Source organism: Pelophylax lessonae (assembly GCF_965119305.1).
Source record: "Pelophylax lessonae genome assembly, chromosome: 1".
Lineage (NCBI taxonomy): Eukaryota > Metazoa > Chordata > Amphibia > Anura > Ranidae > Pelophylax > Pelophylax lessonae.
This window is the reverse complement of record NC_138768.1, coordinates 133,438,240-133,452,533: the sequence shown is the minus strand read 5'-3', so window position 1 is coordinate 133,452,533 and position 14,294 is coordinate 133,438,240. Positions and strand designations below refer to the sequence as shown.

Here is a 14,294-nt window from a genome sequence, read left to right as displayed (position 1 = left end):
CGCCCATGAGAGAGAGGTGAGCAGTCGGCACTTTGGGGCTTCGTTTTAAGGTAAGTAATTCATAATGAGCTAGTATGCGATGCATACTAGCTCATTATGTGTTTTTTTTTTTTTTGTTATTTTTTTTTAAAATTCGGAGGTTTACAACCTCTTTAAGTCATTTTCAGTCTTAAAATGTTTTTTCAATAAAGTGTGCATAAAAAAAAAAAAAACAGATCTGCCAGTGAAAGGATTAATGTAGTTGTAAAACCTCAACTGTCAGAACGGGTCACTAATGATTAAAAAATCACATTTTAAATACTTTTTTTGAAATTTATGTACTCTGGTCACGTGACCACAATTCCCTGGTAGGCCATTATATTGGGTGGCTGGTGGGTTAAACAGTAGCTTTTACGTCACAGCTGGAAGTGATGTAGGACCTTTAGGATGTGGGTTTTACAAGGCAAGATTGCCAGCTTTCAAAAAAATGATGTCCCTCATCCTGAAAGGAGCTGTTTACACACGCACTGTCAGCTCATTATCATTAATGAGGATACTTGTGCCAGGCGTACATGTGTCACCAGGACAGGAAAAGAGATGCAGGGGCCGACATCTGTGAGAATCTTAGCATTGTCTGCTCTGGAGAGCATGCATACAAGAGGGATTTTCAGAATGCCAAGATTTGAAAAATACAGTAAAAAAATACATGTTACAGTCCAACCATGCAATCTTTGTATGCTCTCTTTTTAGACTTGCCAAAATTATTTAATATGAGGATCTATCTCCACTATTCGATCTAAAGGAGGTTGTATAATTAGACTAACGTGTGGTGATCTTAGGCCTCTTTCAGGCAAAGTGGAATCCATCAAGTGGATCCACCATCTCAGCGGGGGATCTCTCCCCTGATCCCCGCTGAGCAAGCAGATGACAGGTCTGTGTCCGCTCCACTATGCAGAGCGGACACAGCCCGCTGTTCACTATGGGGCGGTCAGATGGAAATGGACTGCCCGTCCGTTTCCATCTGACTGTCATTCAATCTGCCGGACGGATGGGGGAAGGTATCCCCATCCATCTGTTTTTTAGCTGACCGGATGCCGGCTGGTGTCAGCGGACACCTGTCCACTGCTCCATTGAGAACAATGTGTGGTCTGATCGGTCCGCTGGTGTGAAAGGGGCCTGAGTGTCGGTTCACACTATAGCGTGTGCTGTGATCGCATGTAATATCGGAGCGCACTTCTTCATTACATGCGATCGGATGTGCAGTGTGAATTCAGCCATACACTTTGTATGGCTAAATTCGCACTGCACCCGCACAAAACTCGCACATGACCCTTTTTTTCAGCCGCATCAGGATCGGATCGCACAGTGGTTCACACTTGTGCGATCCGATCCTGTGCGAACTGTCAGATCGCACTGCGATATGCGATTGACACCCCCTGTGTATCGCATATGGCAGTGTGAACTGCCAGATGTGCGTTTGCGATGCGGGAACAGGCTGCGAATTCGCCGCCTTCCCACATCGCACAAGTGTGACCCGGAACTTAGTGGTATTAAAGAGTCTCTTTAGAACATGTTTGTTATTTTTTTATTATTTTTTTACTTACCTGCTCTGTGCAGTGCTTTTGCACAGAGCAGCCCCAATCCTCTACTTCTTGGGTCCCCTGCTGGCGCTCCTGTCTCGTGCCCCCAATAGAAAGCTGCTTGCTATGGGGGCACTGGTGCATGCTCACTCCGAGCCCTGCTCTATGCGTCCATAAGAGACCGAGAGCCGCAGCTCGGCCCTGCCTCCACCCTCTCCTCATTGGCTCACTGGCACCTGCTGCTGTCTCAGCCAATGAGGAGAGGGAGCCCCAGGACCTCTATGATGTCCTGTGGTCTTGCATGCAGGACTTTTAGGGCACTTCAGAAAGCAAACTGAAACCGCAGGACACAGGACACAATAGAAGTCTATGGCAAAGTGCAGCTAATCTGCACCAATACTGCGGGTACACTGTGCTGCACCCGCACTTGGGGGAGAAGCGCACAGAATCGGTGTGAAAGGGGCCTAATGTCAAAGGTGAATATTTGTATGAAGAAAGCAATGGTAGATTTTATTGATTTCCCTGGAATTCCACTTTAAATGTAATTTAAAATCTGCCTGGTTTGTAATTTTGTGTGTTTTTTTTTTTTTTTTTTTCTGTGCAGCCTCTATATGGGAAGACTCTGGAATACTTTTCTCCAATGCTTTTTCCCCCCCATCTCTCCACCTATTTTCTTAAATGGAATACACTTCTAGCTGACTGCATAAGTTACTAGATCAGGAGTTTTGACTTTACTCTTGGCCTCTGAATTTAAATATTGAACCCAGAGACAGCCAGACAAGTAGCATTTTCAGAATGACTTTCCTCTTGGACTATAAGAGGAAGGGGATAACAAAGCTGTAAACTGATTGTAAATGCATCTTTGTGCATGGCAGAGCAGATGCGAATGTTTAATGTGTCATATCAAATCATTGGGAGAAGTTGAATGGACTTTATAGGCACAAATAGGGGTGGTGAAGTAAAAAACTTTTTTATTGATTGACATATAAAAACAAAGGGAAAGCCCCTAACAAAAGGGGGATACTTATTTATACATACACAATATACATAGAAAGCACCAAAATGTACCTAGACCAGTGATGGTGAACCTTGGCACCCCAGATGTTTTGGAACTACAGTTCCAATTATGCTCACCTATACTGCAGAGTGCATGAGCATCATGGGAAATGTAGTTCCAAAACATCTGGGGTGCCAAGGTTCGCCATCACTGACCTAGACGATAAGACCTATGTATATATCAATAATAAAATGAGTGATTGCATGACACATGAGACATGGTGGTATCAGAATTCTATACATTACATCCTACAAGGCTTGAAGGTAGTGCCAAGAAAATGACGCTATATAAGTCCTCGAGTATAGTTGGTACAGCCCTGAAATAAGGGATAGTTCATGTAGCCAGATGCCCTACATGTTTCGCTTGAGGAATCAAGCTGCTACTGGTATACAGACTCCCTGTAGAGGTGAATAGTAATTCACAATGGCCAATGTATTTGGGCACAAAAAGTATATAGATCATAGATAGTAACGGGGGGGTCGGCTGTGGTGAGTCTATCAGCTGGTGTCACTACAGACAAAGTAAGCGAGATATATGTATGCTTAGGACAGGTACCAATGGCTGTGACCAGAGAAGAGACATCGAAACATCAGACTCAGACAGACAGCGGACCGATTCCCCCAGATGGGGATAAACCACCAGGGCTGTACCAACTATACTCGAAGACTTATATAGCGTCATTTTCTTGGCACTACCTTCGAGCCTTGTAGGATGTAATGTATAGAATTCTGATACCACCATGTCTCATGTGTCATGCAATCACTCATTTTATTATTGATATATACATAGGTCTTATCGTCTAGGTACATTTTGGTGCTTTTTATGTATATTGTGTATGTTAAATAAGTATTCCCCTTTTGTCAGGGGCTTTCCCTTTGTTTTTTATATGTCAATCAATAAAAAAGTTTTTTACTTCACCCCTATTTGTGCCTATAAAGTCCATTCAACTTCTCCCAATGATTCGATATACCAATTAAGGATGTGGCACACTGTCTCCTAATATTGTTGCGCCCGTATTGTGCTGCTGTATTGTTTGCGCAACATATTCATTTTAATGTGTCATAATCATAATACGCTACACACACATATATACATCATTCATTGTAAGCAATGATTAAAAAAAAATTAAAAATCACCAAAAGGTTTTTAGAATGCACACATTTAAACCTTCCAATGTTTGTTCTCAGGTACTTTGATTACATATTTGGTTTCCTGCGACTGGAAGATGTACCTGCAGGTAATCCAAGGACAGGACAATTAGTACAACTTCAGGTCATCCTCACCTCAAAGGACAATGAATGTCACAAGTATCCCAGCATCCGTTCAGATGAGTCATGTGAGTATTTTTTTTTATTTGAATTTTAGTACTAAGCAAACTGTATTACTTGTTTTATGTGTTTTTTTTTTTTGTCTTTTTATCTAAACTAAAGCTAACCATACAACGCTCAATTTCTCTTGCTCAGTCTCCCGATGCTGAATGAGAGAAATTGATAGATTCTCTTATCAATGGATTGGAGCTGCATGATTAATCAATTAAAAAATTTGCTATCTCAATTCAACCCCCTCTCACGGTCTTAATCCAGCATTTCCACGATTCATGTAACCGGTGCAGAGCCATTCTCTGCTCAGCACTGTCCAAAAAATAAAGGCAGCGGCAAAGTTTATCACAACATTGTTCAGCGCTGGGATAAATAGGAACATTGTATCATTTGGTTCTTTTAGATCAAAGGGATGAACTTTGTCTGTTAAAGACCAGGCCTTTTTCTGATACTTGTTGCTTACAAGTTAAAATCAGTATTTGTTGCTAGAAAATTACTTAGTACCCCCAAACATTATATATATTTTTAGCAGAGACCCTAGAGAATAAAATGCCAGTTGTTGCAATAATATTATGTTACATTGTATTTGCGCTGCGGTCTTTCAAAAGCATTTTTTTGGGACAAAATACACTTCAGTGAATAAAAAAAAAAATAAATAAATAAACCGTAAAGTTAGCCCAATATTTTGTATAATGTGAAAGATGTTACGCCGAGTATCGTGAGAGAATTGTGATCTTTAGTCGAAGCAAAAAAATTGTGATTCTCATTTTATCAAGAATCGTGCAGCTTTACCATGTATCCACCTAACAGTGTGGATGGAGAAATCTCCACTGCTGCCTATTGTATTCAGCAACCACCGTGCCAAACATGAATAGTAAGTGCATCGGATAGGATTCAGTCACTGTGCAGCCAATAATTTACCACCTGGCTAAAGCCAGACATGCATAGATTGAAATTTGTCTGGTCCAGCAGGGGCTGGCTGAATTTCCAACCATGTATGGGCACGGAGGTTTTACAGAAGTAGATCGACTGATTTGAATTCTGCACGACCGCCCTGTCAGATTTTTTCCTGCGTGATCAGTGCTGCAGGCTGATATGCGGCACTGATGGGGGGCAATGATGGGCACTGGTGGGCAGCACTGATAGATAGCAATGATAGGCACTGGTGGGTGGCACTGATAGATGGCAATGATGGCCAGCACTGAGGGCACTGATGGGCTCCCTAAGCACTGATTGGCATCCCTGGTGGCATGGGTGGGTATCCCTGGTGGCCATGGGTGGGCAATCCCTGGTGGCTCTAGTTGCATCCCCCAAGGGTCTGCACTGTAATCAATGCTCTGATTACCAGCACAGACCCCCCCCCCCCTGTCAGAAGAGCTGCCGATCGGCTCTCCTCTACTTGCGCCTGTCAGGCGCGAACTGAGGAAAGCCGATCAAAGGCACTTCCTATTTACTATATGACCAGCTGTGATTGGACACAGCTGGTCATATGGTAAAGAGCCTACATCATAGGCTCTTTACTGGGATCGGAGATGTGACGCGCAGATCGATCTATCCTGCTGGTCATCATATGACGCCTAGCCATGATAGAGCAACCACTTTGCAGCCGTCATTTTGCTATATGACGGGCGGGAAGTGGTTAAAATGGAAAGGAGGGTGGCAGCACATACATTCATACAAGTACATGGTACAGCAGGCACATATCGGCAATATGACATTTTGGGTTTACATTCTTTAAGGCCCTGTTAACACCTGAGCGTTTTTCAGATCGTAAAACCCCCAACAAGCCAAATTCCATTAATTAATCAATGGCCCTGTTCAGATATGAGCATTTTGTCACCTGAAGCTCAAAGTTCTTTCTTGGCAGATTGCAAGCGTTTTTGGTCAGATGTCAATGCCTGCGTCTAAACGCCTGCGAAAAACGCCTGAAAACGTTACGCTCAGGTGTGAATGGAGCCTAAGTGCCTACGTGTTCGGTCTAAAATTTGTTAAAAACAGAGGTTGCTGTCTTATTTGGGTCGGCTGTAAGCAACACACCAACCCTATCTCCATCCACTCAAACATTTGAAGAGGATCCTGTTTTCATTTATTCCATCATTTATGATTTTTCTTTTTCAAACTATTTCTTCTTTTTTTCATTGTAGATAAGTTGTCAGTTAATGAAGATGGGGCTGTTCTTCAAGCAAGTCAAGTCTGGGGTGCTCTGAGGGGTAAGCACTTCCATATTCATCTGCAATCTCCAGTTTTTAGTAACCTGGATTAGTCCTTGTTCCTGCATCTCCTAGTGTTGTAATTACAGATTCCACCTCCTATAATCCGGTATTGTACTGTAGCGGCACAGATACACCAGTAAAGCCCCGTACACACGCACCGATTGTCGGCCGTGAATATTCGGCCAACGTCCGATCGGCCAATTGTCGGCTTGTTAGTATGATGCTTCCGACAACTGACTGCGACTTTTCGGCCGAACAAAATCTGGTGTGCAGGCTATAAAATTTTTGTTGGCCAACAAAGAACGGCCGATTGTTCCTCAGTCAGTACAGATTTCGGCCGATAAAAATGTGATGATCAAGACTGGGCATGCTCAGAGAAGAAAAAACACACGGAAAGTAAACCAGAACATGACATCACTTCTGAAGTTGGTTGTTGTTGGCCGACAAAATTTGTGTGCAGTCTAGAGCACATTTCAACCAACAAAACAACACTGGACAAAAGACGGCCAATCTTTCGGCCGACAATCGGTACGTGTGTACGGGGCTTAAGTCATTGAAGGTGAATGTTGGGGCTTCACTTGAAAGGCATCTGCTCTTGTTGATAAATGGAGCATGGTTGCTGAACACTTCCTTGTTAATCTACTTAAAGCAGTCTTGACCAGATGAAAATCTTCATTTTTAGCTCGAAGTTCCTTTTTAACCACTTAAGGACCAAGCCTATTTCTGACACATGTTGTTTACAAGTTAAAATCCGTATTTCTCTATCGTTTTATTGACTGACGCAGTCTTCTGATCTTCAGATAAGTAGAGCTATGCTGCCCCCTACAGGAGTAGGACACTAGGCAGAAAAACGTTCTGGCTACGCCCTTTGGGCAGTCCCAGGGGGTATACCCGCTCTTTCCCTGCTATAGGATGTCAGTTTTTATCTGCCTAGTCAGGAGTAAGGACCTAGTTTCTTGCTGGGATCTCTGGTCCTGGCAAAGTTTTTTTTTTTTTTTTTTTTTTCCCTGTGAGATCTACAAGCAAGTATGCTGGATCTGGGAGACGGGCTGGATATATAGTTCCAGTGGTCACCCCAGCCGGCCAACGAGCATGCGCAGACCGCTGGGTCGACCGCAACATAGTTCCACTGGACGGGGACTGGCCCCGCGAGTTAACCGTCTCGCCAGGTCGCAAACGACCGGATCTAGGCCCCAGTCACAGCGTTCCTATTTGGCCGACAGCCCCCCCCCCCCCACTTCGGCGGAGAGGGGTTCTGTCAGGAGATGGCGCCCGCCTGTTCCTGGTATGGTGAATAAATGTTCCGCCCTCTTCCCCTGGCCGGTTTTGGGGTGGACGCGAGGCCCCTCCCTAGGACAGTTGGACCCTTTACAATCCCGGGGTAACCCCCCACCAACCTGCCCCCCCCCCCACTACTGGGGCTATTGGAACATTTTTAACTACTCCCAGGAGCTTCAGGCCGCAGGTGGGGGCAGGGGTGAGCCGCCGGCGACGGAAGACCGATCGTGCGGGGGGGGGGGGGGTTCTGCCTGTCACTCCAGGGCCCACATTCCAATCATATCCATCCAGGAGGCTCGGGGGTCCCCATGAGGGTCCTCAGTAGCTCCGCAGGCCGCACAGGGCCACCATTTTCTTGTAGCCCATGTGCTCTGCAAGAATCAGTGGCAATCTTGGTACAGCCAGCAACAATTGCGGGGGTTTTCTGCTAGGAATCACTGAATGGGAGTTCCTGGAGGTGTTTATCTGGGTGTCCCTCCCTATTCCCTGGTGCTGATCTTCAGATCTTTCTTTCTGGATTGAGATCGCTGCTGACACATGCGGTTTAAGGGGGTTTCTTAGTCTCCCTTGAGGGTGTTTAATGTTTTTTCAGGTGGGTCTCATCTTATTTTTCTGATAAATCCTATGTTGCCTGGTTGGCTATGGTTTGTCTTGGGGACTTATTTTTATGCTGTTCCCACCCCTCGTTTTATGGCACTGCTTTGGGGACGTCGCTACTGATGTGAAGATCAGAAGATTTCATTCGTTAATAAACGATAGAGAAAATCGATTTTTTTCTTACCTTTTTTTGTATATTGTAAAAAGATGTCATGCTGAGTGAATAGATACCTAACATGTTACAGGTAAAATTGCACACACTCGTGGAATGGCGACAAACTACGGTTATTAAAAAATCTCCATAGGCGACACTTTAAACAATTAATGGTTACCAGTTTATAGCTACAGAGGTCTTTTGGTAGAATTATTGCTCTTGCTCTGGCGTCGTGGCGATACCTCACATGTACGGTTGGAACACCGTTTACATTTGCAGGTACGACTTACATATGCATTTTCTTTGTTGCGCGACCTCATGGCGACGGGTGCACTTTAAAAATGTATTTCTCTTACGTCCTCCGACAGTCGCCGCCCCTTCATATTCATCACCAATGGGTTATGTCCTCTTATCCGTAGGAGTAGCTAGGCAATAGAATATGTTAGTACAAAAGACTTTTAACATATCCCCACCCCCAGGGGGTGGTCCCCTCAGTACATAACCCTCCACTTCCTGTAACCAAACCAGTTTCATTTGTCTAGCTGTCAGGAGTGGCTGGATGTTTCTGTGCTGGGACACCTTGTCTCAGCTCTCTTTCCTTTCTTTGGATTTTATTTGAGTTTTTTCTCTCTTTCTTGTTAGCTGTTATTTTATCAGCGTTAGTTAGTTCTTCGGAAGAAGAGGATCATGCGGGCTGCGTCTCGGGCTGACCCCCCTGGTCGCAGGTTGTGGGTCAGTGGTTTCTCAGCCCGCCATCGAGCGTTCAGTCAGGTATCGCTCCTGAGTTTTCTGAACGACCCATCCCTGTGTCGTGCAGGGATGCCAGGTGAGGTGGCTACCTCACCGGACGCTGTGCGGTTTCTCAACCCACCTTCTGATGCGTCCTAGATGCGACTCTCCCTGCCTTATGTTCAGCGGTTTGTTCGCCTGTGCGGGTTCCCCACGCCATGTTAGAGGTAAGTGTATGTATGTGGGGACCTGTCTGTCTGGGGGGTGTCAGTCTGGGACTGTGTTACCTTACCCTGTGTTCACAATGTTACTGTCTCCCTATCCCTCATGTTGCATGCTGTGGGCTGCAGGAGGGGGGGGTTGTGCTGCACTCTGTGTCAGTCTGTATGTGAACGGCTGTGTGCTGTGGGGCTTGAGTTTCTCATGCTTGGGGCACATTGCAGCGCCGCTGCGGCGGTTTAACATGCTTCCTTTTGCTGGGCAATTTGGATGTTTTTTTTACTTCACCCTCATGGGGTGTGGGAGCGGCGGTTTCGGCGCCAAACGGCGCCATTTTGGCTGCGATCGCTCCGGCCGCATGTTTTGAATGCATGGTGGCCATTTTCTTGTAGCCTCCATAGGCTTTAATAGAGCGCCCTGTATACCAGCACTTCCTTTCCTTCAGGAGCACCGCAGGCAGCAGCAGCAGCAGCGATCTCCAGGTTCATTTCCCTCTATTCCCTGTATCCTGCCTTAGTTTAATTGTCCCTGTGGGGGTCCCTTGTGTGGGGTGTTTGTGTGCAGTGGGCTACGATCGCAGCGCTCTCTTAAAGGGGCGGTCACCCATTTATTTTACTGCTTCAGGGGCATGGATTCTCAGGAAAATAAATTTCCTACAACTTTAGTGGGAAGCCAGGGGTCTGCACTCACCCCCCCTGGGGGGGATTTGGCTGCGATTGTGGCTAGCCTTGCGACTCAGGTGCAAATGCTGGTGGCTGCTCAATCCACAAAAAGGCCCAGAGTTTCAATTTCCTCTGATTCAGAGGGTGATGGTGCTGGGGCTGATGTGGCTGGGGTCTCCTTATCGGGGTCCCGTTCCTCCCTGGACCTTATCGGGTCAGAAATGGAGGCTGAGGTGGAGGGGGTTGATAATTCTCCCCCTGGCTCGTCTGAGGAGCTTGCACTCATGGATGAATTGGTTGCTTCTATCAAGCAAACACTGCGGTTAGAGGAAGAATCATGTCCTCCAGCTGCCTTGGCTGCTTATGGGACGCAGAAAAGGCGCAAAACGTCGCAGGTGTACCCCTGCACTGATGATTTCCAAAACGCTGTGAAAGAACAGTGGCGTAATATACGCAAGCCATTTGCTGTACCTAGTAGGTTTAAGCTACGCTATCCCTTTACGCCTGCTACTGATGAGCGCTGGTGTATTCCACCGCCGGTGGATCATGCGATAGCGGTTTTGAACAAATCCACTGCGATTCCGGCTGAAGACACCCCGGTGTTCCGGGATGCCACGGACAAGAGGATGGAATCTCTTGCCCGTCACACCTATTCTATTATGGGTTCTATGTTAAAAGCCTTATTTGCTTCTCTTATGGCGGCCCAAGCGGTCGCGAGCTGGACGCAGGTGCTTAGGCGGGTCCTGGTGGCTGATTCTGCCCCCCAGGCGACTTTGGATATGGTGGATCAAATCCACCAGGGTGTCATGTACTTGTGTGATGCGGACCTGGATATGGTTCCGTTGGCTGCACGTGTACACAGTGTGGCGGTGTTAAATCGCCGCCTGGTTTGGTTGAAGTGTTGGTCTGTGGATCAATCTTCCCGTAAGACTTTGGCCAATCTGCCTTATGATGGTTCTCGCCTTTTTGGCGAATCCTTAGATGCACTAATTAAGGGAGTCACGGGTGGTAAGAGCACGCTCTTGCCCCAATCCCACAAGCCCAAGGCGGCTCCTGGTAAGAAGCATGCTTCCTTTCGACCCCATCAGGGGTCCTTTCGTGCCTTTCGGTCACACTATAGGGGCAAGCCGTCAAAGGGTCAAGGCTCCCACAAGAAGCCGTGGGCTGGTAAGCAAAAGTCCGGCCAATCCGGTTCTGCGGCCCACAACAGTGCGGCCTGAAGGGGCGCCCTCACCCGAGTCTGGGGTGGGGGGACGCTTGCTCGCTTTCTCTCGGCCATGGCTGTCCCGGGTTCGGGACAGGTGGGTTCAGGAAGTCGTTCGATCTGGTTACAAGATCGAGTTTCTCTCTCGGCCGAAGAGCAGATTTTTTCCCTCAAATCTTCTGTTATCCCCGGAGCGTTTGCGGGACCTGCGTCTAGCGGTGCAGGACCTGAGGGCTCAGGGTGTGGTGGTCCCGGTGCCTCATCGGGACAGATTTCGGGGGTTCTATTCCAATCTGTTCACCGTGCCCAGGAAAGAGGGCAAGGTACGTCCAATTCTGGACTTGAAGGCGCTGAACCGCTTTGTGCGGGTGCGCAAATTCCGCATGGAATCCCTGCGGTCGGTGGTGGCTGCCCTGGTTCCGGGGGAGTTCATGGCTTCCATCGACTTGAAGGATGCGTATCTTCACATCCCCATTTTCGAGGGTCACCAGAGGTACCTTCGATTCGCCATAGCGGAGGATCATTACCAATTTGTGGCTTTGCCTTTCGGTCTCGCCTCGGCTCCGAGGGTGTTCACCAAAGTGCTGGCTCCGGTTCTGGCCTTGTTGAGAGCCCAGGGCATATCGGTCCTGGGATATCTGGACGATATTCTGGTTCGGTCTGCGACCAACCAAGGTCTGGTGAAGGATCTGTCCGTCACGTTGCAGACTCTGCAAGAGTTTGGTTGGACGATCAATTTCCCAAAATCAACATTGTGCCCGTCAGTCCGCCTCCCATACCTGGGAATGATTCTGGACTCTGTCCAGGCGAAGGTCTTCCTACCGGACGACAAACTCAGGACTCTTCAGGAGGGAGTCAGGTCCCTCAGGGACAATCAGTTCTCGTCCATTCGGACGTGCATGCGGTGTCTGGGATTGATGGTCTCGGCTTTCGAGGCGATTCCCTTCGCTCAGTTTCACACTCGGGGTCTCCAAGCGGAGATATTGTCCAAGTGGGACGGGCGACCGCACTCTCTGGATCTTCAGATATCCTTGAGTTCTCAGACCAGAAGGGATCTTCTGTGGTGGCTTCGGTCCCCCTCAGTGTCGGGGGGCAAGTCTTTTCGTCCCCTTTCGTGGACGGTGATCACCACGGACGCCAGCCTGTCGGGCTGGGGTGGTGTTCTGGGCGTTCTGTCCGCCCAGGGTGTGTGGTCGAAGGAGGAATCCTCCCTTCCGATCAACGTTCTGGAACTGCGAGCGATACTCCTCTGTCTTCGTCGTTGGACGGACAGTCTCCACGGCTGTCCGGTCAGGGTGCAGACGGACAATGCCACGGCGGTGGCTTACATCAATCACCAAGGGGGCACCAGGAGTGCCCAGGCGGCTCGAGAGGTGTCTGCGATTCTGTCTTGGGCCGAGACGCATGTCCCGGCAATATCAGCAGTTCACATTCCGGGAGTGGAAAATTGGCAGGCGGATTATCTGAGCCGCCAGACCCTGGACCAGGGGGAATGGTCCCTTCACCCGGATGTCTTCCAGATGTTGTGCGCGAAGTGGGGTCTTCCGGAGGTAGACCTGTTCGCGTCTCGTCTGAACAACAAAGTTCCACGGTTCGTGGCAAGGACGCGCGATCCTCGGGCAGACGCGTCGGACGCGTTGGTTGCCCCGTGGCATCAGTACCGACTGATGTATGCGTTTCCACCGCTTCAATTGCTGTCCAGGTTCCTTCGCAGGTTGCACTCGGAACCAACTGCGGTGATTCTTGTGGCACCGGACTTTTGTTTTTTCCCTGGGTTTTCTTGCTCCTGTTGAGCGAGTGTTTTGTTCTTATGCCCAACTGGTTTCCTTCCTTTGGTAAGGTTCCTTTCTCTGATGGGGAGACGGCGTTGCCTTGGGCGCGGCTGCGTTCTTCCCACCCCTCATGTTTACACTGCTTTGGGACATCCCATTGGTGATGAATATGAAGGGGCGGCGACTGTCGGAGGACGTAAGAGAAAACGGAATTTTTGTAAAATCTTACCTGTAAAATTCCTTTCTCTGAGTCCTCCGACAGTCGCCGCCCCCGCCCCTCTTTTGGGGTTTTTTCATGTACTCTCTACTGCTATTTCACTGAAACTGGTTTGGTTACAGGAAGTGGAGGGTTATGTACTGAGGGGACCACCCCCTGGGGGTGGGGATATGTTAAAAGTCTTTTGTACTAACATATTCTATTGCCTAGCTACTCCTACGGATAAGAGGACATAACCCATTGGTGATGAATATGAAGGGGCGGCGACTGTCGGAGGACTCAGAGAAAGGAATTTTACAGGTAAGATTTTACAAAAATTCCGTTTTTTTATTTTTTTTGCTATTCCTATTTATTTTATTTTTTTTTTATTTAACAATGTTTTTAAAAAAAATAAAATAAAATGTGATCTGTATGAGCCCCCCTTCACACTGGGGCGACCTGTGAGGCGACCTGGTCGCCTCACAGGTCGCCGCAGGTCGCCTCCCATAGGGAAGCTGCGGACCCGTTCTGATAGGAGCGACCCAAGTCGCTCCGACTCAGAAAAAGGGTCCGGAGCTTCTTTGGGGCGACCAGGAGGCGACCGCCATAGACTTCAATGTTACGAAGTCCGTGGCGGCCGCTCCGAGGTAGCGGCGCGCTGCTCGCACCGCGACCTCGGAGGTCGCGGTGCGAAGTAGCGTCGCCCCAGTGTGAATGGGGGCTTAATTGCTGTCACAGGGAATGTAAACATCCCTTGTGACCATAATAAGCAGTAACGGGTACTCTTTATGGAGGGATCTGGGGTCCCCTCCACTGCATTCAAAGTATTCAAAATGCCGAAATCTGCATTTTTGAATACGGACACTTTTTTGAAATCGGCGCTGTTGGCAGCCGAGTAAACCGGAAGTGACGTTGATTCCGGGTTACATGATCGGAGACCTGATCGAAGCCAAATCCGGCTTTGTTCAGGACACGAACCAGCCGACGGACACGTGGGCTGGTATCTCGCGTCTCCCGGTGGGACAGGAGACCCGGGCAGAGCTGCGGAGGGGGGTGAGAAGGACAGAAGGATGTTCCCTCTTGCTCACTGGGATAACGGCCGAGCAGCTGCTGAGCCGTCGGTTGTTCTCTCCAGAAAGTCGACCACCAGCTCTAAAAAACGGTACCAGGGAGATGCCTTTAACTGCAGCCTTCACCCGGTACAACCACTTCTTCAAGCCGATTTACAGGTACTTCAGTTTGCGGGAAGTGGTTAATTCACTGATTCACTTTATTCAAACCTCTTCACCGTGCCCAAGAAGGAAGGCAAGGTGTGTCCCATCCTGTATCTCAAGG

The 14,294-nt window shown here is 48.1% G+C and overlaps 1 protein-coding gene across 1 annotated transcript in view; it reads left to right on the top strand.

Annotated features, from left to right (window-relative positions):
* LOC309555456 (beta-hexosaminidase subunit beta-like) overlaps positions 1-14,294 on the top strand; it is a 119,126-nt gene that overhangs the window by 38,891 nt on the left and 65,941 nt on the right. The window contains exons 2-3 of the mRNA XM_082257481.1: positions 3,804-3,952; positions 6,080-6,145. Of these exons, the coding sequence (XP_082113607.1) occupies positions 3,804-3,952; positions 6,080-6,145 (215 nt within the window). The remainder of the gene's footprint in view (positions 1-3,803; positions 3,953-6,079; positions 6,146-14,294) is intronic.